The sequence below is a fragment of the Macaca thibetana genome, chromosome 18, assembly GCF_024542745.1.
Source record: "Macaca thibetana thibetana isolate TM-01 chromosome 18, ASM2454274v1, whole genome shotgun sequence".
NCBI classification, from domain to species: domain Eukaryota; kingdom Metazoa; phylum Chordata; class Mammalia; order Primates; family Cercopithecidae; genus Macaca; species Macaca thibetana.
In genome coordinates this window covers 23,470,694-23,492,460 of record NC_065595.1, presented here as the reverse complement: position 1 = coordinate 23,492,460, position 21,767 = coordinate 23,470,694, and the positions used below count along the sequence as shown (strand labels likewise).

At 35.7% G+C, this 21,767-nt stretch overlaps 1 protein-coding gene across 2 annotated transcripts in view; it reads left to right on the top strand.

The window, feature by feature from the left end:
* Positions 1 to 21,767, top strand: part of WDR7 (WD repeat domain 7) — a 389,130-nt gene that overhangs the window by 65,429 nt on the left and 301,934 nt on the right. For both annotated transcript variants that reach the window (XM_050767826.1, XM_050767825.1), the window contains exons 13-14: positions 2,901 to 3,096; positions 13,795 to 14,009. In XM_050767826.1, the coding sequence (XP_050623783.1) occupies positions 2,901 to 3,096; positions 13,795 to 14,009 (411 nt within the window). The remainder of the gene's footprint in view (positions 1 to 2,900; positions 3,097 to 13,794; positions 14,010 to 21,767) is intronic.

The following is a 21,767-nucleotide window of genomic DNA, read 5'->3' as shown; positions in this document are numbered from 1 at the left end:
TTTGAAATTATCTGCCTGTGTATCTATGGGGAGGGTGAAAGTTCTGACAGGGAAACTTCTCATGAGGGGTTGATAATGTGGAAGGTCAAGTTTCTCATAAGAATGGGAAAGGCTTTTTTCTTTGCTTAATGGCTCTAGTCCTCTCTCTGCTAAATTACAAACTATGGTAAGGAGATCTTTGACAGAGAGAGAGTATGCGTAGCTCAGTCGTTGTCAGTAGCTTTGTGTCACCTCAGATGTTGAGATCTCCAATAGGGCAAAATTTAAGAACACCTAACAGAGAATATTGGCAAAACTTCATATTGACTCATACTTCATTTTCTCCACTTTTTGAAAAGGAATGACTAGAGTGTATGTGAGCATGAATGAAATGACTTTCAACGTGGGGACTAGCAAGTAGGTCAGTTAGATGTGTGGCACTAATTAGGGATTAGCTCTTTATAAAGAAGATTTTGGACAGTTTGTAAGTCTAAGTAGCAGAATCAAAAGTAGGGTCAGTGACCAGGCGTGGTGGTTCACGCCTGTAGTCCTAGCACTTTGGGAGGCTGAGGCAGGCGGATTGCTTGAGCCCAGGGGTTCAAGACTAGCCTGGGCAACCTAGAGGCTCTATTAAATATAATATATATATATAAAACAGTGGTGTTGGATGTGTGAATACTGTGATTGATAAGTGCCTGATGAAAGGATATAAACAGATGAAAAGGAATACTGTTTAGGCATCATTCTTTAAGTTCATTATACCCATAGAAAAAGATAACTATTTCTTTCACGAGGGAAATAAATAAAATGACCACTTTTTGACAGATTAATGTTGCAAAATAGAATATTGTAGTTAACCATTAATGTAGCAACCAACCCTTTTTATAAAATGAATAATGGATATATTTGACAAAGTCAGTACTGATGATAAGCTGTAGAAATGCAAAACATCCATTGTATTAAACTCTTGCTTTGAGTTAGCAGCATACATATGTAGCTCTGTGTGTGTGTGTGTGTGTGTGTGTGTATTTACCCAGTTTTGTTCTAACATACCCAAATTTAACTATTTTTGTAGTTTGCCATTTTGTTTTGATTTGTTAATTATAAAACTAATTTGTGTGTGTCAGAGTCAACCGCCCCTCAGTTTTTAATGTCTTTTGTAAAGACATTAAGAATCACATTTCATGTTTCAATTGAATGTTTATCAGGAAAATAAGCTTAAAAAATGCTTTAAAAATTCTATATAATGTTTTAATAAAGGTTTGTAATACCATTTCTCTGAACCTAGTTTTTTTTTTTAACTTTTAACATGAGTAAACACCTGTTATGCTGATTATAGTGTGTAATTATAATACACAAAGTACAAATAAAGCTAACAAAGAATAAAAATAAAACAGTTGAATTTAAGAACAAAGTAAATAGTTAAATATTACTGTCATCTTTGTTTTATTACTATGCTGCTTCATTCAAACATTGATTTTAGGTTGTTTACAAAAATAAACATTATCTAGTAAGATAAAAATAAAGCTAAATCATAGTGAAGAGAATATAAGGGAAGAAAGCAAATGAGACCATTGATAGGCCATATTCTGATACTTATGCCCAAGATCCAGCACTGTTATAGATAGAAAATTCAGTCCTGAGTTTCCAAAGTGTGTTCATCTAAAACTAGGTCTTAATAAGATTACTATGTTCAAACAACTTTGGAGATGAATGATGTTGTATCCCCTTGACGAGATAATTATGGTCACAGCATTCTAAAGGTTCTTGGAAGTTCTGTGGTTAAAAACAACAGCTACCACCTAACCTCAGTATTGTCAGTATTTCCCATGCACATTTGACCACACTTTTCCTCCCTTTTTTTCACCTAATATCTATCCACATGTCCTATTTGGGAAGGATATTGAGATACTGATCTTTAGTTTAAAAACAGCCTGTTTGCTTAGGAGAACCCAGCAGCGTGAGGTTTGATGTGTTTTTTCTTTAGATCCCATACAAGGAAAAGAGTATATATATAGTGCAGTGAGCCTCACCTTCAATAAATAGCCACGATATGTACAAGAATGAGTTTCAAATGGCTGTTTTTATATGGTTTCTCTCAGTATGACCTGAAAGCATAATCTAGTAAGTCACTGAAAAGTTAAGTTTTCCATTGTTTATAAATTGTTTTACAGAAATACAGACTTTAATTTTTAATTTTTTAGGTCATAGGTTCAGTTCTCTCTTACCAGAGAAAATCTTTGATTATTTATATCTTGTCTTGTTCTAAAAAGGAGTTGAAGGGCAAAAACTAGAGGTGAGCAGAAAATATACAGCAGAACATTTAATTGGCTATTGTGTGGCTAGTTGAGGTGGTGCATCTGCTGACATTACAGATAGACACCATGAAAGAAACAGGAATGCATATCTACAGATAATGTGAATATCTATGACTCCTAAGAAATGATCGTGGCAGAGGGACGGTGAGGGTATTGTTTTTGAGCAAAGGTGCAGGAAAGAGCATGGGTCTAAATGAAAGAGTCACAGACAGAAAGAAGCGCTGCAGAAAGCAGCTCCCACAGCAAACAAAGGAAAGTTCACACCATGGAAAGAGAACACCTAATAACAGATCAATTTTTTCTCAGCTTTGCCTGCTCCAATATAGTAATCATTTTAGTGAAGTCATCTTTACATTTGAACAGCAGTTTTTCCAATCTTTTACAGTCTTTAATCTAGAATTAATTTAGTATAAAAATATTTTGATGATTGATCTGGGTTTTATGTGTAATATAAAGGAACACATTTTTCAACATGACCTAATATTGTGGTTGTTTTTCAGTGGCAGCAAATGTATAATTAATTTTGCCTTAAGTTATTGAAAACAGGATCCATTTTATTTTAAATTTAATTTAAATACAATTAAGGTTTATTCTTCTTTTCAGGCAAGAGTACAGCACTGCATCTGCTCTGTAGCCAGTGACCACTCAGTAGGACTTCTAAGTTTGCGAGAGAAAAAATGCATAATGTTGGCATCTCGTCACCTTTTTCCTATTCAAGTAATCAAATGGAGGCCTTCTGATGATTATCTGGTAGTGGGGTGTTCAGATGGTTCTGTGTACGTCTGGCAAATGGATACTGGTAAGAACGAGTATGAAGAGATACTATAGATAATTAAATGGGTATATTTCGTTTCCTAGAAATGAAAATGTCTTTTGAATGAAGAAAAAAGCCTTGAAATGTAAAATAGTTGCTACTTTTATTTCTAATTGTTTAAGTGGCCTCTTTTTTGTTCTGCTATGCCAAATGCTTGTAGAATATTTCATGAATCTTTAAAAGCATGTAATTGAGGATAATATGCAGATGAGGACAGACATATGGACAACAAAGTATGTATGATTCCTGTATAATTCACGAGTAAACTGTGAACAAGAAGAAATCACCAGGTTCACATGTAGTGAAAAAGATACAACCCTTTTTTCTTTGAACAGCAGAAAAGCAATGCTGGGCAGTTAATTGTATGAGGTAATTAAAATGAAGTTTTCAAGTTCTAGAGAGAACATTTGAAATTTCAAATTTCAGAAAGTTATGTATTGGGGGTATAATGTAGAACAAGTAATGCTTAGCTTAAAAGCACAGACAATAATATGTGATGTTTATACACAGACTGCCATGGTTTTCCCTCAGAAATTTGCAAGTATATAACTAAATGTTTATTGGTTTAGGCCTTTTTTACTTTTACAATTTTCAGTAGTCATCTATCAGTTATGAAAGTCTTTCTTTTGATTCCTAGTTGTACTAATATTTCTACTCGATTTTTTTCTTTTCTTCATCTTTGTTTTAAATAGTGTTTTTTGAAATCAGACTATAAACATATTTCTGCATGCACTATTGTGCAAAAGGGAGTTCTCTTAAGCCTTTTGGGAATAAATAGTCATAAGCTTCAGTAATCTTTATTTATTGTCTTCATTTTAACTGGTAGTACATAGGCAATCTTGACAAGAGGAAGCCTTCTTGAAGTCTGTCAAACTTCCTTGCTTTTGCGTGTAACTTTTCTTCCTCTTGTCTCTCATTGTAAAAGAGATTCATACTTTTGGTCAAGTTTTAAAAGCACAAAAGTATTAGAAAAGAAGAAAGATGAACCCATATCTCATTGCTCAGTGGTAAATGTTAACATTTTTGGCAAATTACTTTCTAATCTCTTTCTGGGCATTTAAAAAAACAGAATTGCTGTTGTACTACACATGCAATTTTATATCTTTCTTTTGTGTATCTTTATGTTATGTCCTATCTGCTGAATAGCAGTCTTGTGTTTTATTTTTTTTTAGTCCACTTCATAAACTGAATATATGGAATTTGTCTTGGCTCTAGAGTCAGACTGTTTAGTTTGAACTTAGGATGGACTCCTAGCTAGCCCTGTGACCTATTCCAAGTCACTGAATATTTATCCCTCAATTTCCTCACCTGTAAAATTAGGGTAATAATATTTTCTATCTTAAAGCATTTCTGAGAGAATAAAATGAGATAATATTTCCCTGACATGTGGTAAACAGAATATAAGTATGTATGTATGTATATGTGTGTGCAATTGTAAGCCTATGTGTGTGTGTATACGTGCATGTGTATGTATTTCCTACTACTATTATTAAAGAAGCATGCTGTTTAACTTGCTACTTTGTTGAACTTGGGAGTATGACGTTATCTACATTTAGAAATAATTTTTTGGGAATTAGTACTAAAGAAAGTTCTTATAGCAGTAATGGTATTTGTAAGACACTGTATTAAAATACTGTCAATATTAAGACTGGGCACAGTGGCTCATACCTGTAGTCCTAGCACTTTGGGAGGTGGAGGGGAGTGGATTGCTTGAGCCAAGGAGTTTGAGACCATCCTGGGCAACATGGTGAAACACCATCTCTACAAAAAAATACAAAAATTAGCTGGGTGTGGTGACACATGCCTGTGTCCCACCCACTCAGGTGGCTGAGGTGAGAGAATCACTTGAGACCAGGAGGTCGAGGCTACAGTGAGCTGTGATTGCACCACTGCACCCCAACCTGGGAGACAGAGAGAGACTCTGCCTTAAAAAAAAATCTGTAACTATTAAATTAATAGCTGATATATTTTAAGTGAAAATGTATAGTAAACTTGTCTAGGACTTGTTCAAATTAAATATTAAGAGAGTATCATTTTTCTGAACTTTTCTGAGGCTTAAATATATAATACTTGAATATTTCAGATACTCTAAATATCTTTGTGAAGAATATAAAGCAAAATTATTTACAAATGAGGCCTTACTAATAGACAAAGTTACTGTTCTAGTAATTTTTCTAGAAGGAAATGACAAATAGGCCCTAACTGTAGGGGTATTGGAAGAGGTTATTGTTATAATCAGTTTAGTATAATTAAGCCCAATTTAGATAAAATACAGCATGTAATATTGAAATTACATGCTGAAGATTTGGGTAAACAATCAGTCAATATGACATTCAAGATAAATGCTATAGAGAAGCTGAATTTATTTTGGATTTCAACCATAATAGGAGGCATACCTTGTTTTTTTCCTCCTTGCTGTTCATGCTGTAGCTAGTGATATAAAGTTCCCTGGGGAGTCAGTAAGGTACATCCTGGAGGTATTGACATTATTTATTTATTAAATTTATTTATTTATTAAATAAATAAATAATGAAGCTAGGAAAATCAGATTCAGCCAGAGTTTGATGTATGAAATGTATTTAAACTCTGAGGAGATACTTGATCCCTCTTGTTAGTGTTTTGGGAATGTATTTTTACAAATGCAGCCATACCATGTTAACCCTGTTTTGCATACTGGGCAATTTTCTAGTTATTGTTTTGAGTTATACTGATGTTTCTAACTTAAAACACTTGAAGTGTCTTTCCTTTATATGTTTATGCAGCATGTTTACACTTTTTTTTCCTTCAAATGAGTGCTTTGTGTTTTCAGTTCATATTTCCTTGTGAAATGCAGCCAAGGCTAGTAATACAAAATGTAGAGAGCTGGAGTTCTAGAACCTTTTGTTCTTTTATTGTGACATTTTCTTATATGCAATAGCAATGTAATAGTGATCTAATGGCCATGGAAATTATTCTTTTACATCTCTAAATAGTTAAAAAACTACCCAAACACTAGCAACAAGATTGAGCCGGATGAATCTCTTGCTTCCCTCTTATGAACTTAAGGTGGGCCACTGACCTAGGTGGCTTCTGTGGAGCTGCTTATGTGCTTCTGGGATCAACCGCCTCATTTTTCCCGTTTGATATTCCCAGTAAGTATGCAGTGCCATTGACAAGGTCAGAATCCTGTTTCTTTGGGAAACAGGCATGCTGAAAGTAATGACTGATGTTACAAAATGTTCTTCTTATCTAGCCATTACCAAGCCTAAACCACATTCTCATCTGCTTCTTTTTATCATTCTTGCTACACAACAAAAGTGATTCCCACATCGTATTTCTATTCCTTATGTATAATTATTAGATGTTCTTGTACAAATGCAAATGCCATTAATGCTTGACAAATATCAGGAATTAGTGTATGAGGACTTGTGAATTTATTTGTTATGTGACGTTTCTTTTTATGTTCTGCTCTCCATGTTTTCTAATATTTCTGTTTTTGCGTGTACTTCATGAAATATGCATTTGAGTCTCGTTTTTGAACTTAAGTACCTAATGAAATCTAGTAGGGAATTATGAATTAATGTATGTTTGTATGTCTTTTGAAAAACACATAAAGCATGGCTAACAAAAAGCCTGTGTTTTAGGGACTCAGATTGTCATATAAGTAAAGTCTTAGTGACTGTTATTCTTCCTTAAGACTAAGTTTTGAAAACTTTTTCATGCTTTTATTTTGATGCATTTAAATTGATGTTTTTCTCTTGTTACTAAAATTGCTGAAGAGAATCAGGAGGTAGTGTTGAAGTTCAGCCTTTTGTTATTAGTGGAGGGTTTTAGTAGTATGTGTTTTCCTCATGTATTTGACCCTTTGCCAGTAGTATTTAATACAGTGGAAATTAGATCTTACATTTGTATTTCATTATATATTGCCATTACATCATCAGCTTTTCTGTACATTTTTGCTTTTCATTCTATTACAAAACATGCAATAGGACAGGGGAAGACACAGAAAATGAATAAGTTAAGAAAAAGAGGTAATTGACTAAAACCTTGGTAAGACCAAGTATAATTAGAGAGTTTCTTTTTTCTCTTTTAATGCTTGACTCTATGAAATCTTACATATTTACCTACCTATGTAGTTACCATTTTCGTTGCTTCCCTTTTTGAAGGAAGAGGTTTAGAGTGGAGATATGACTGTGCTTACTACTCCCCCCTCTCACAACCCCTCCATGCAATTAATCACCAAGTCTTTCCCATTAGGTCTCCCTCACCTACTTTTTTATTCTTTCCAGTGTACCATTAATTTATGGGCATATTTTTCCATACCTAGGCTATCTTTATTGGGTACCCTGCCTACTCTTTCTACCTTCTAATTCATCCTGTACTCTGCTGGGAAATTAATCCTAGGAAAGAAAACACAAACAAAACTTGCTTCATATGAATGTCTTAATGAATAAACCATAAATAATATTAGTTCATAAAGCCTTCAGGACAAGGTCTTTACCTGTTGCTGTTCTTTTACACAAACCAGTTTCTCTAGTCAATAATAATTGGGTCACTCCCAATTCTTGTTGCTAGTATCATCCATATTGTTTTCATGATTTTCACTCACTTGGAACATTGCTTTTTTCCTTCCATTTTTTTTGTTTGTTTAAAACAAACAAAAATATCTATGATATTTTCAGGAAATATGAATAATAAGAATGCAGTCTTGCATATTTACCTGTGTAGTCACCATTTCCATTGCTCTTTATTGCCTTGTGTAGATGCAGATTTTTGCCTGGAGTCATTTTTCTTTTGTCTAAAATTTAATTTTTATTTTAGTGTCGGTCTGCAGGTGATGAATTCTTTCAGCTTTTACGTGTTTGAAGAAACTCTATTTTATCTTCATTTTTAAAGGCTATTTTCTCTAGATATAGAATTCTAGATCAACAGGTTTTTGTCTTTTGCTTCCTGTACTCCAGCTGTCTTCTGGGTTGCATTATTTCCAGTGAGAAATCTGCTGTCATCCTTATGTTTCTTCTATATGTAACATTTCTTTTCTCTGGCTGCTTTTAAAATTTTTCCTTAATTACTGGTTTTGAGCAATTTGATTGTGGTTTTCTTTATATTTCTTGTTCTTGGGGTTTGTTATACTTATTAGATCATGGCTGTATAGATTTTATCAAATTTGGAAAACTTTTGGCCATAATTTATTCAAATATATTTTCTCCCCTCCATTTTCTTTTCTTTTCTTTGGAGACTCCAATTATATGTCTTTTAAGCCATTTGAAGTTGTTCCTCAGCTCACTGTGATGGTATTTTCATTTTTAAAAATTATTTTTTTTGTTTCATTTTATATAATTTCCATTACTATGCCTTCAAGTTTACTGATATTTTCTTCTATAATGTCTAATCTAATTATTCCTATCTAGTATATTTTTCATCCCGAACATTGTAGTTTACATTTCTAAAAGCTAGATTTTGGTCTTTTGATATCTTCTATGTCTCTTTGCAAACCTTTTGAACATCTGGAATATAATTATAATACCTTAATGCCTTTGTCTTCTAATTTTCATATCTTTGTCAGTTCTGGGTTTGTTTTCTTGGTTTGATTTTTTTTTTCACTCAGTATTGATCTTTTTTTTGACATGCCTGGTAATTTTTTTTTTTTTTTTGGGACAGAGTTTCATTCTTGTTGCCCAGGCTGGAGTGCAATGGTCCGATCTCAGTTCACTGCAATCTCCGCCTCCCAGGTTCAAGTGATTCTCCTGCCTCAGGCCTCCTGAGAAGCTGGGATTACAGACACTACCATGCTCAGTTAATTTTTTGTATTTCTAGTAAGATGGGGGTTTCATCATGTTGGCCAGGTTGGTCTTGAACTCCTGACCTCAGGTGATCCACCTGTCTTAGCTTCCCAAAGTGCAGGGATTACAGGCATGATCTACCGCGCCTGGCCATGGCTGGTAATTTTTTGTTAGATACCAGATATTGTGAACTTTATTTTGTTGGGTATTGGATATTTTTGTATTTCTGCAAATGTTTTGAACTTTGTTGTGGGACACAGTTAAATTACTGAGAAACAGTTTGATACTTTTGGGTTTTGCCTTGTTAGGTAGGGCTGGAGCAGGGTTAAATGTGGAGCTAATTGTTATCCACTGCAAAGGGAAGACGTTCCTGAGAACTGTACCCAGTGGCTCATGAATTGTGAGGTTTCCAGTCTGGCTGGTGAGTAGGCACTATTCACAATCCTGTCTGAGTCCTGGGTACTGCACCCTCTAATCTTTTGAAGTGGTTCTTTCCTTGGCCTTGAGTAGTTAGTTTCTTCACAGTCACACAGTAATCAGCACTCTGCCAAATATGTAAGGAGGACCTTCTGCAGGTTTCTCTGGAGCTTTCTTCACCCTGGTATTCTGTTGCAAACTCTATCTGCCTGTACTCTCAGCTAAGGAATCTGTTAGGCTATTCAGACAATGGATGTTAGTCAATCAATGTTCAGACAATGGACATTTGTCAATTATGGATTGTCTGAAAAAGCATTGTTTCAAATCTTGTATCTATTTTTTCCCAATTATTTTACGTAAAAGGGTAAATTCAGTTCCTATTACTCCGTCTTGGCTGGAAGCAGAAGTCTTTTCTGCTAATTTGAATTTTCAAAATCTTTAAATATTCAGGCAGAGTCCACTCTTTCCCTAATGTTTTTAAAAACAGGTTTAGTTGGGAATGGATTTTTTTTTTCTATCTTTTGAACCTCTATTAGTCCATTCTCATGCTACTATGAATAAATACCTGAGACTGGCTAATTTATAAAGAAAAGAGGTTTAACTGACGCACAGTTCCACATGGTTGGGGAGGCCTCAGGAAGCTTACAATCATGGTGGAAGGCACTTCTTCACAGGGCAGCAGGAGGGAGAATGAGTGCTGAGCAAAGAGGGAAGCCCCTTAAAAAATCATCAGATCTTGTGAGAACTCACTGACTATCAGGAGAATAGCATAGAGGAAACTGTCTCCATGATTCAGTTATCTCCACCTTATCCTGCCCTTGACACATGGGGATTATTACAATTCAAGGTGAGATTTAGGTGGGGACACAGGGCGAAACCATATCGGCCTCTTTATTATTCTTTTTGGCTTGTGTTGTTGATTATCTTCTTATGTGCAAATGTTTTGACCCTCACTCAATGGGTCCCTCCCGCCCCAGGAAGTTGATTACCATTGTTGTGTTACAACTATTTAATCTTCAGACTTTATTCCAACTTTTCCAGTTGTTCCACTACAGTCTTTTACTGCGAAAAGATCCAGATTAGAATTATGCATGGTTAGTTCTATCCCCCTTTCAATTTAAAATAGTCACTTAGTTCTTCCTTCACCTTAAAGACTGAAAGTTTTGAATATTTCTGGCCAGTCATTTTATAAAATGTTTCCCAATTTCTGTTTATCTGATGTTTTCTCATGGTTATTTTCAGAATATGTATCTTTGGCAAAAAAATCACTGACATTTTTCTCATTACATCTTATCAGTTGGCATATGATTTTAATTTGTTTCATCACTAGTGTTTACTTAGGTCACTTAAGGTGTTTTTTTGGCTTCTTCAATGGAAAATTATTTTTTTTTTCCTTTTTGTAATTAGTAAGCATTTTGTGAAGAGATACTTTGAAACCATGTAAATAGCTTTTCTTTATCAAACATTTAAGTTACTCATTTATTTTCAGTTGGATCTCTATTTTATACAATAGATTACTTTCCTAAACTCGTATGTGATGTCTTGGATTTGGTCTGTGGCAGTCCCTTCACACTGGATATTTTTTTTCTTTCAGCATTGTCTTGCTGTACAGCACAAGTAGATGATGTTGCCTCGTCATGTGGTTGTGCTTTTTATCCATCCTGGCTGATACCCTGTGACTGACGTCCTCTCTTCCCAGCATGGACATCCTTTCTCCCCTTTTGGGATCCAGCACCCTGTGCAAAGCTGCCTACCTGCATAGATACCCTCTTCACTCTTTGGGCCCCATACCATTCCCCCTCACCATGTGAATGCTCTTCTCATACTTCTTAGACTTCAACCTTCTGTGCCAGGTTGCTTTCATGTGTTGATTTCTTAGACCCACCTTTGGGATCTGTTCTGGGCTGCCTCACTGTGTGAACTCCCTCCTCTCTCCACTCAGGTTCCAACAGTGTCTCTTGATGCACATGCTTCTGGGGCTGAACTCTGTGCCAAACTGCTGCCACCACCTCCCTCTTGTTTAGCTTCCCTCTGCACCCTCTCAGCCTCTGACATACTGCCCTGGGCTGCTGCAGGCCTGCTGTTCACCACCATGCCCCTTATCTGACATGGACTCCTACCTTTGCTCAGGTCTGTTTACTAACTTGGGGCTCAGTTGTTCAGAAGAGGAGAGGAAGTATAAACTTTTGACACCAGAGAGTAAATTAGTTACTTGGTGTTTTTGCAGGTAGTATATTCTCACTTATTTGTTGATTAATGATTTTATTTTGGATATCAATAAGGGAAAGTCACTTAAGCCTTTCTATTATAACTACAAACCACATCTAATAGAGAATTAAGAGCTAGAGCAGTAAATTCTAAATTTATTCCTGTGAAACTTTAAGATATCTGAAAGAATATCATATTATTTTCAAAATCAAATTAACTTTAATTTAGTTAAAATAATCTTTTCCCACAATATTTAAAAACATGATATATATTTGTAAAAAATTGATATCTTACAAATCTTCATGTACAAGAATATGAAGTTCTATACTAATTCAGCCATGTAAATATACCCTGTTAACCATGTAGTGTACATCTATTAAGAGTATTTTTCTGTGACTGTAATATCCCTTCCCCCACTTTAGACTATGAATACTGTTCTCTAACTTGTTATTTTCATTTAACAATATGTTGTGGCTTTTATTCTATGTTAATATATATAGCTGAGCTTCCTTTTAAACATTGTGTTTGTTACTTCACAGTACTCCTTTTAGTGGATACATCATAAATTATTGACCCAGTCTACTAATGATAGATATTTAGGTTTCCAAAAAATTTTTCTATTATGATTAAGACAATTATAACCCAACCACACACATGTATGTTTGGATATGGTATCATTATTTAGCATAATCTTAGAAGAGGAATTCCTGTGTTAAAGGAAATGTGAGTTTTAAATTTAATAGAATTTGTTAAAAAATTACTAATTTTTATTTGTACTAAAAATATATTACCAGTTTTCTTACACACTTGAGAATGCTGAATATCTGTACGGTAAGAGATAAATAGTATTTCATTATTGCTTCAATTTGATTTCTCTGATTATTAGTGAGGTTGACATCTTTTTGTATGATTACTACCTATCTGTATTTCTTTTCTCGATTGTTCATATTCTTTAAACATTATTTTGTTGGCTTATTTTTTTCTCATAGATTTGTTACAACTCTGTATTTTGAGGCTGTAACTCTATCTCCATTTAATCAACAAATAGTTACTCAGTGCCTCTAATGTGCCAGGCACTGTTCAATGTACCAGGGATACGACAGTGAACAAAACATCTGAAACTCTCTAGCTCTTGTGTAGTTTACATTCTGGGTGGAGAGAGGCAGGTCAAAAAAACCAAAAACTTTAAACATATAGTATGTTCTCTGGTGTTCATGTTGTGGAGAAAATGAAGCAGAAAAGGGAGAATTTGATGAGAGGGCCAGGGAATAACTCATTGAAAATGTAACATAAAGAGCTTGAAAGGTGGGTGAAGGAGGTGGGGAAGCTTGCATTGGAGGAAATTTGTGCTCTGACTTAGACAAGAAATGCATAGATGGAGATAAATGGAAAGGATGGCCAAATGAGGAAGCTTTAAAGTAGTTGTAGGCCGGGCATGGTGGCTTATGCGTGTAATTCCAGCACTTTGGGAGGCCGAGGTGGGAGGATCATGAGGTCAGGAAATCGAGACCATCCTGGCAAACACGGTGAAACCCCATCTCTACTAAAAATACATAAAATTAGCCGGGCGTGGTGTTGGGCGCCTGTTGTCCCAGCTACTCGGGAGGCTGAGGCAGGAGAATGGTGTGAACCCAGGAGGCGGAGCTTGCAGTGAGCCGAGATCGTGCCATTGCGCTCCAGCCTGGGTGACAGATCAAGACTCCATTTCAAAAATAAATAAATAAATAAATACAGTAGTTGTAAATAGAAGTAGTGGTAATTTCCACAAACATATGAAGAAATATTTGACTGGGTGGTGAGAGTAAGAGTCAAGAATTTGCAGACAGAATGGAGAAATTATAATATTTTTTCTGTTTTGTGGAAGTTTCTTAGAGAAGTTTCAGCAATTATTCAAGGAGGAAAAAAGCAAATTTTAGTAAGATTTTAAGATTGATATACAATTTAGAGGAAGGTTAAGTCATAGATTTTAGTATTCATACTGGTGTGATGGGACAGAAGTAGCCAAGAAAACCATCTGGGAGGTAGAAAGAATAGAAAAGCCTGGAGAAGGTTGTTGGAATCTTAGCTCTGAACTTGACTTTATTGGGAAGCTGCATCAGGGACTTTGTGGAGAGGAATTAATTGAGGTGGTAGGTACTACATGGAAGATCGTTAGAGGAAGGAAATACAAAAAAATATTTCCAGGAGGCATTGATAAAACATATTTCTACATAAAAAAATTTCATACCATTTTTTTCTTAAACTGTTCAAAATGTTGTAGTATTATGAAATATTTATGAATATATTTTTCTCACAGGTGCATTGGATCGTTGTGTGATGGGGATAACAGCAGTTGAAATTCTAAATGCTTGTGATGAAGCTGTTCCTGCCGCTGTCGATTCACTTAGTCATCCAGCAGTCAACCTGAAACAAGCTATGACAAGACGTAGTCTTGCTGCTCTTAAAAATATGGCCCATCATAAGCTCCAAACCCTTGCAACTAACCTCTTGGCTTCTGAGGCATCTGACAAGGTAAGTTTTGTATGTGGGCTCATGAAGTGTGTAGACCCCAATTTAACTTCATTTAGTAACATGACTTTGGCATATCTTAGGAAATAATTTTTGAGAGATGACACTTGAAAAATAAGCTTTTGATTTTCATTTAGGTTTATCCAACCTAGTTTGAGTTTTTCAAGTACTTGGCATTTGAAAAAGTAAATTATTCTTACCAGTCAAATATTTTAAAATCCTTCCAACTGAATTAAGTGACTTTAGTTTCTGAAATTAGGGCAAACAAGTGTATATAATCTGTCTCACTTTTTGGTAGTCTTTCTATTGAAAGATTGAGCACTAGCTAATGTCCTAAGGAGGGAAAAAAATAATTTAGGTACAATTAAGATGTCTGTAATTGTGATGTATCATTTTATTAAAATTAGGTTCTGATTTTAGTAAGGTTAAACCATTGTAAAGATTTAAGAAATTGTTTCAGAATAAGTATGATGGCGTTGCAGAAGTATTGAAATTTTTCTGAGACCCAACTCAAACACACTTTCCTTACTGACACTTAATAATCAAAGTATAAGTTACTTCTTCAGTTAACAGAAGATTATCCTATTAAAAAAACCAGTCCCAATTCATGAATTGGTTACTTATCTTTAGTTTTGTAGAGGCTAGCCACTGTTTGGTCTGTGGTATTTGTGTAATGTGGTAGAATTAGAACTAGTTTGTCTTTAGTAATGGATAAATGAAACCTAGAGACAATCTCAATATTTCATCTGAATCACTACTTAAAATTCTAGTTCCGTCTAAATATTCATTAGAGTTAGTAATGAATAGCACAAATACTTTTAATTTTAGTCTCTCTTGTTGATTTTCATGTTTTTAAATGGTTAGACATGTGAATAAATAGTGAAGGGGTTGAAAGGCTCATCTGCAGACTTGAAAATTAACCATGAGTTTGTGCATGCTGATGACACGTGAAGTACTGTAGGTAATTTCATTGACCCACATCCTCCAGTAATTCACAGTAATGTCACCCTTTGATCATTCTTTCTGCCCTCAAGATATAAATGTTTTATCAGCTATGTTGTATTGTATATTTCAACAATTGGAACTGTGAAACTACATTTTTCTTCTGTGCTTTCAGTAGCATACCCGAAAGTTTGTGAAGAAATCACAGCTTAAATGCATTGATCATACCTGTAATTACTTCCAAGGAATCACGTAGCTGTCTCTAGGAATTCAGTGTTCATAGCACATTTTCTGACATGATATGTAATTTGATTTTGAGCAAATTTATAAAACAATATGTTTAAGAGCATGCGTGCATGTTGTATAACTCCTAGATATATTCTTTTTCTTGATGGTATCCCCTAGAAGTAAAAATTTGGAAAAATAATTATATAACTTGAAAATTAAAGAAAAATGAGTGGTACAGTAACAGTTATGAATGGCTTTTGTAAGTGGTCATGGTCCATTATGTGATTTTTACAATCTTGTTTGTCCCTGTTTTAATAGCGTATTTTATAGTGCAATTAGTGATAAAAGCACCAGATATCAGAGACACTACACTTAGCTATTGTAAAATATGTTGCTTGTGAACCTCCTTAGTCTTGTAGCAGTGGTAATTGTTGCCTGGCCTACAAGGAAAACAATTATAGAAGGGAGGAAAAAGGCTTAGGAAGCTGAGGCTGCAGGAGGATAATCACTTTATGAAAAATGTATGTTGGCTGGACCATTAGGGATTTCTGTAACTATTTTCTCATGTTGAGTTTGAGGCTCCTTCTGAAGGGAATATTTAAAGAGCTGTCCTCTGGATAGCTTTCTAACCTCAGGAGAAATAAACCCACCCACAGTTAAAAAACAAACAACTGAGAGCTTCTCAATGGTACAGGACTTACTCTAGGATATTGGATCTAATTTTTTACATGAGTCTTTCAATGGAAAGTGAAGCCTGTATTGGGATACTCTATAGAAAGTGTCCTGCTTTTTGTCTTGGTAGAACGGTGTTAGCAATCAGGGCTATATGGAAGTAACAGATATTTTATTTTGCTAATTGTGTTAATTATACTGGACATTCAAAACTTTGCAAAGATGGAGAATGTACTGTCCTGTGATTTTTTTTCTCACTAGAAGATCAAGAGGATATTCAGTAAAATTATACTTTATTATTGTGCAATGAGTCTTTTGCAAGATTGTGTATATTTGAACCCCTTTTCATTTCTCTTATGACATGTAATTTTTTATTTATATTATGATAACTTATATACTTACCTAATTCTCCCTACTGAAATTCAGTCTTTTTGAGAGCAGGGATTTTTGACTTATTTATCTCTGTGCTTTTCCATGACATCTAGCAGCAGCTGCTGTGCAATAACTATGTGTTGAATTGGATGATGTGGAACAGAAGGTGCAGAGAGCCATTTCTTTAGCTTTTTTGCCCTGTCTTTTGCAATTCCCTCATACCTGATTGTCTTAAGACCCCTGCTTTGCAGCCTCAAGTCTGTCTGTGTTCAAGAGCCTTTAGATGTGGAGATTCATTAGTAACTTGCATTCTTCCTTTGCAAAAGGAAATTTTGTTCAGTTTTGCATATTCTTCCTTTGGTTTTGGTGAGTGAAGTTGTGTAGAGTGAAGTTGAATGATATATAACTCATTCTCCTTCCTTGCCCTATCTGTATTATCAGTGTTCTAACCCATCCTGGACTTATCTCAACTTGTTTTAAAATTTTTTTATTTAATTTTTTTTTCAGATGGAGTCTCGCTCTGTCGCCCAGGCTGGAGTGCAGTGGCGCCATCTCGGCTCACTGTAGCTCCGCCTCCCGGGTTCATGCCATTCTCCTGCCTCAGCCTCCTGAGTAGCTGGGACTACAGGCGCCTGCCACTGCGCCTGGCTAATTTTTTGGATTTTTAGTGGAGACGGGGTTTCTCCGTGTTAGCCAGGATGGTCTCCATCTCCTGACCTCGTGATCCGCCTTCCTCGGCCTCCCAAAGTGCAGGGATTGCAGGCGTGAGCCACCGCGCCCGGCCGACTTATCTCAACTTTATCCTCTCCTTTATTCCTGTTCCTTAGTTGGGTGGAACAAGGATTGACAAACTCTATAAAGGGCTAGATAGTAAATATTTTAGGCTTTGTGCACTGTCTCTGTCACAGTGACTTAACTTTGCTTTATGATGTGAAAGCAGGCATAGGCAATATGTGAACAAATGAGCATGGCTGCTTTCCAATAAAACTATTTTCAGAAGCAGGTGGTGAGTTGGATTTGGCCCATAGGCCATAGTTTGCCAACCCCTACATCAGAAGATAGTATTGCTAATATCAAGATTGTAAGTATGGTTCTCTGGTGGAATGGCTTTTGCTTTATTTTTATAAAAGCAGTTCAAAAGAGTGGTTAAGAGCCTGGGTTCTGGTGACAGGCATGTCTGTGTTCAAATTATGTTTCTATGTTTCTATAACTTGCTGACCGTGGGTGGCCTTGGGCAGGTAACCTCCAGTGGCCTTCGGTCATCTTTAAAACACAATTCAAACTTCTTGCAGTGGCCTCTGAGAGTCTGTGTGATCAGACGTATGCTTCCCTCGTTTAATTTTATTTTTCAATCCTTGATTATTCCAGTCCTAGCCAACTGACTCTTTTTTAAAGTATGACTATTTGTTGAATGGATTAACAAATGAGAAAAATGAATGAATTACACCTAGTACATTTTGACTACTGGTAATGCATTGCAAAATCTTGGTACAGAATTACAGGATAGAAATTGAGAGCTGTTTGTAAAATTATCCTTTAAGAAATTCTTTTTAAGCCACATCTTCATATGATATTATTGAGGGACAGAGTATGGAAATGGAAGAAATTTGAAGACAGAATACCTGTTTAGATATCAGGAAGAAGAAGATGAGCTAGTGAGAAGCAGAGAAAGAGAAATCATACAGGCAGATTCTAGATCACACATACAGTTGAAAACAAAAGTAAAAGGTCTACAGTTTATCAGAGAAATGAAATAACATTAAGAATTGGGGTGTGTGGCTGGGCACAGTGGCTCACACCTGTAATCCCAGCACTTTGGGATGCCAAGGTGGGCGGATCATGAGGTCAGGAGATCGAGACCATCCTGGCTAACACGGTGAAACCCTGTCTCTACTAAAAATACAAAAATTAGCCGGTTGTGGTGGCGGGCACCTGTAGTCCCAGCTACTCAGGAGGCTGAGGCAGGAGAATGGCATGAACCTGCGAGGCAGAGCTTGCAGTGAGCTGAGTTCGTGCCATTGCACTCCAGCCTAGGCTACAAAGCGAGACTCCGTCTCAACCAAAAAAAAAAAAAAAAAAGAATTGGGGTGTGTAGGTTTAGTAATTAGGAAGGCCATTGGTGATGATTAAGAGAGCTGTTTTGGTAGAGTTGGTTTGGTCAGAAATCAGGGTACAGTGAGCTGAGTATGAGAAGTGGAGGTAAAGAGTGTGGAAGAAATTGGCTTTTGATGGAAAAAGAGGAGGGTAGTAGCTTCAGTGGCTAGGGATTTAAGAGCAGGGTTTATACTCTGTTTAGGAGATCACTGAGCATTTATTTTGGTGGAAGGATAATGGGTGGGCCGATGCAGGAGGACATGGTATTAAGAACAGAGCTGGAGAGTTTACCCTTACTAGAAATTGTTTCCTTGTAATTGGTAATGATTAAAGAGAGGGAGATGAATGTACCAAGTCATTTTCGGTGGAAGAGAATGAAAGTAGGCTGTGATTTCTGTTAAAAGGAAGGAAGAGATGGTTATAATTCTTTGGAGGTAGAGACATCTTTTTTTTCCTCTTTTTTCTTTTTTTAATCCCAGCACCACGAAGCATAAGCAGTTCACTGGATTAGGAGTTAGAGAAGATTTGTAAAATATAGATAACCAGTCATTTATAGATTGTACATGATGATATTTGGCGAATGCATACATGAATATGTTAAGAAGATGGTCTGAGCATATCAGGTGATGTTTCTGATGTGTTTTTCTTGTGAAGCATTTGCCACATATATGGTTCTTCGTAGAGAGATCTTGGGCTAAAGGGATTTTATTAGTGAAGGTAGAAGACCATTACTGCCACGAAATTCATTTCTTCATCCTACTGTGTGTAATTTTCTGTTCTGCAGCTTTACATCTTGGGCATTGTTGTGCCAATCAGAATCACCTTATTTATAGGGGAAAATGATGAGGCTGAGGAAGTGGAAAAATGACCAGGATGATTTATCTTTTACCTTACGTTTCTCTCATGTTGTCTAATTAGTCAAAAGCCTGAAAAAAATGAATGGGCTATATTTGCAAAGGTCAGTAGCTTTGTATTCTGTGTAACGAGGCGAGAGAATGGAATTTAGAAGTCAAATATAACCTACTAAGAACATAGTCTGTGTTTTTTGCTTGAAAAAGTCACTCTAAAAACATTTGTACTGATTGAATTGACTTCATGATTCACTGTGAAAAGGGCACTGTAAGGTACAGACAAGGACAAGCCAAATGACGTTGTGTACAGGATACCAGGCCTTGTTTAGTGAACTGTTTTTGTCCTTAGAAGAATTCTTATGATATGTGTGACCTTTGAAGAATCAATTAAACTTGCTTAACATTCTATCCCAAAACTTTAATGAATATTTTAATAGAAAATATGAGTATGTTGATAATATAAGTATATTAATTATTATATATTCATAAGTATGTAAGTTTTGTTTGTCCTCAGTTGTTGTTAGGACAAAATTTTAAATTACACCAATTGTTGTCTAGTACCTAATAAATAAAGGAGCCTTAGTTAAGCTGTCCGGTCTTAAGAAAACAAAGGAGTAAATGCCTGTCACTATAGGAGGGGAAATATATTTTCTCATCAAATAAAGGAAACTTTTGTCCCCTTCCATTTTGGAGAGATATTAGAAGTAATATTATTCCAGTAATAAAATAATCATGATCTTCTAACATGCTTATATTAGCTTTGGTGATTATATGATATAGAGATATTTAAAACTTGGCCAGGCACAGTGGTTCATGCCTGTAATCCCAGCACATTGGGAGGCCAAGGTGGGCGGATTGTTTGAACTCAGGAGTTGGAGACCAGCCTGGGCAATGGTGAAACCCTGTCTTAGCCAGGTTTAGTGGCACACACCTGTGGTCCCAGCTGCTCTGGGGGCTGGGATGGGAAGATTGCTTGAGCCCAGGAGGTTGAGGCTGCATTGAGCTGAGATCATGCCATAGCACTATAGCCTGGGTGACAGAGCGAGACCCTGTCTCAAACAACAACAGCAACAAAACAAAACAAAATTAATGTCAGTCTCTCACATGATAACAGATATGATACTCTGAAACAATAATGTTTGGGTATCATAATAATTGTGCTCATAATTTTGATTGCTTTCTGAATCCTGGCACTTAAAAGCTAAGAATAGCAATCGGAATTTTTTTCTCCTCTATGATTTGGCGTATTAAAACATAGACTTTGTGAAATGTCCAGATCATTTAGATAGCATAAAATCCTTTTTTTTTTTTTGTAAAATGTCTTGTTTAACTTTTTGAATAGGAAACATTATGATTGCTATCTTTTAATTAAGATGTATTGAATGTTAACTCTTTTTTGGTAATTCAGTGCAAACATTGGTCATAATAATGCGTCCTAGATTTATCTGTGGGAAAAATATTATCCACATTTACTTCCTTTCCAAGTTTCCCAGACTGCTGGATTTTTTTCTGAATTGCTTCTTTATAAACCTTTTATCTCTTTGCTCTTCTCTTAACTGTTATGGCCACTGCTAATCTCTGCTACTCTATTTCTATTTTTCTCTGAAAACTGATCTAATAGTGTTTAGATCTACCATCTTAACATTTGAGTTCCATTTTACTCACCTGTTTTTATGTTTGTTTATTTTTATTTTTCTTGGCCTCTTTCAGATTCAGCAAATATATTTTGCTGAGACCAGCTCGGTCCGGGAGATCCTAACCCAGCAGCACTAGAGGAATTAAAGAAACACACACAGAAATATAGAGGTGTGAAGTGGGAAATCAGGGGTCTCACAGCCTTCAGAGCTGAGAGCCCTGAACAGAGATTTACCCACATATTTATTAACAGCAAGCCAGTCATTAGCATTGTTTCTATAAATATTACATTAACTAAAAGTATCCCTTATGGGAAATGAAGGGATGGGCTGAAATAAAGGGATGGGTTGGGCTAGTTATCTGCAGCAGGAGCATGTCCTTAAGGCACAGATCGCTTATGCTATTGTTTGTGGTTTAAGAGTGCCTTAAAGCGGTTTTCCGCCCTGGGTGGGCCAGGTGTTCCTTGCCCTCATTCTGGTAAACCCAAAACCTTCCAGCTTGGGTGTTAAGGCCATCATGAACAGTGCTGCAGAGATTTTATGGCCAGATTTTGGGGGGCCTGTTCCCAACAATAACTAAATTTTACTTTCCCCTTCTTTTACTTGTTAGCTATAGATTCTGTTAGTATTCTCTTGGTTTTTGCCCTAGAGATTATAAGTACATCTTTGACTTACTACACTCTAAAACAAATTATTCCTATTAGAATTTCTCTGCTAGTGCTAGAGCCTTAGAACACTACAATTCCATTTGCCCCCTTATTTTTACATTTCAGTTGCCATGCATTGTAACTTTACATATACTTTAAATTCCACTAGACATTATTATTGTTTTCTTCAGGCAATATTATTTAATATTGTCCTTATAGTTAATTTCTGTTCTTTTTGTACTTTACGTTTTCTTTTTTTGGAGTAATCCAATTTGATATATTTTTTTAAATTTATTTTTATTTTTTATTATACTTTAAGTT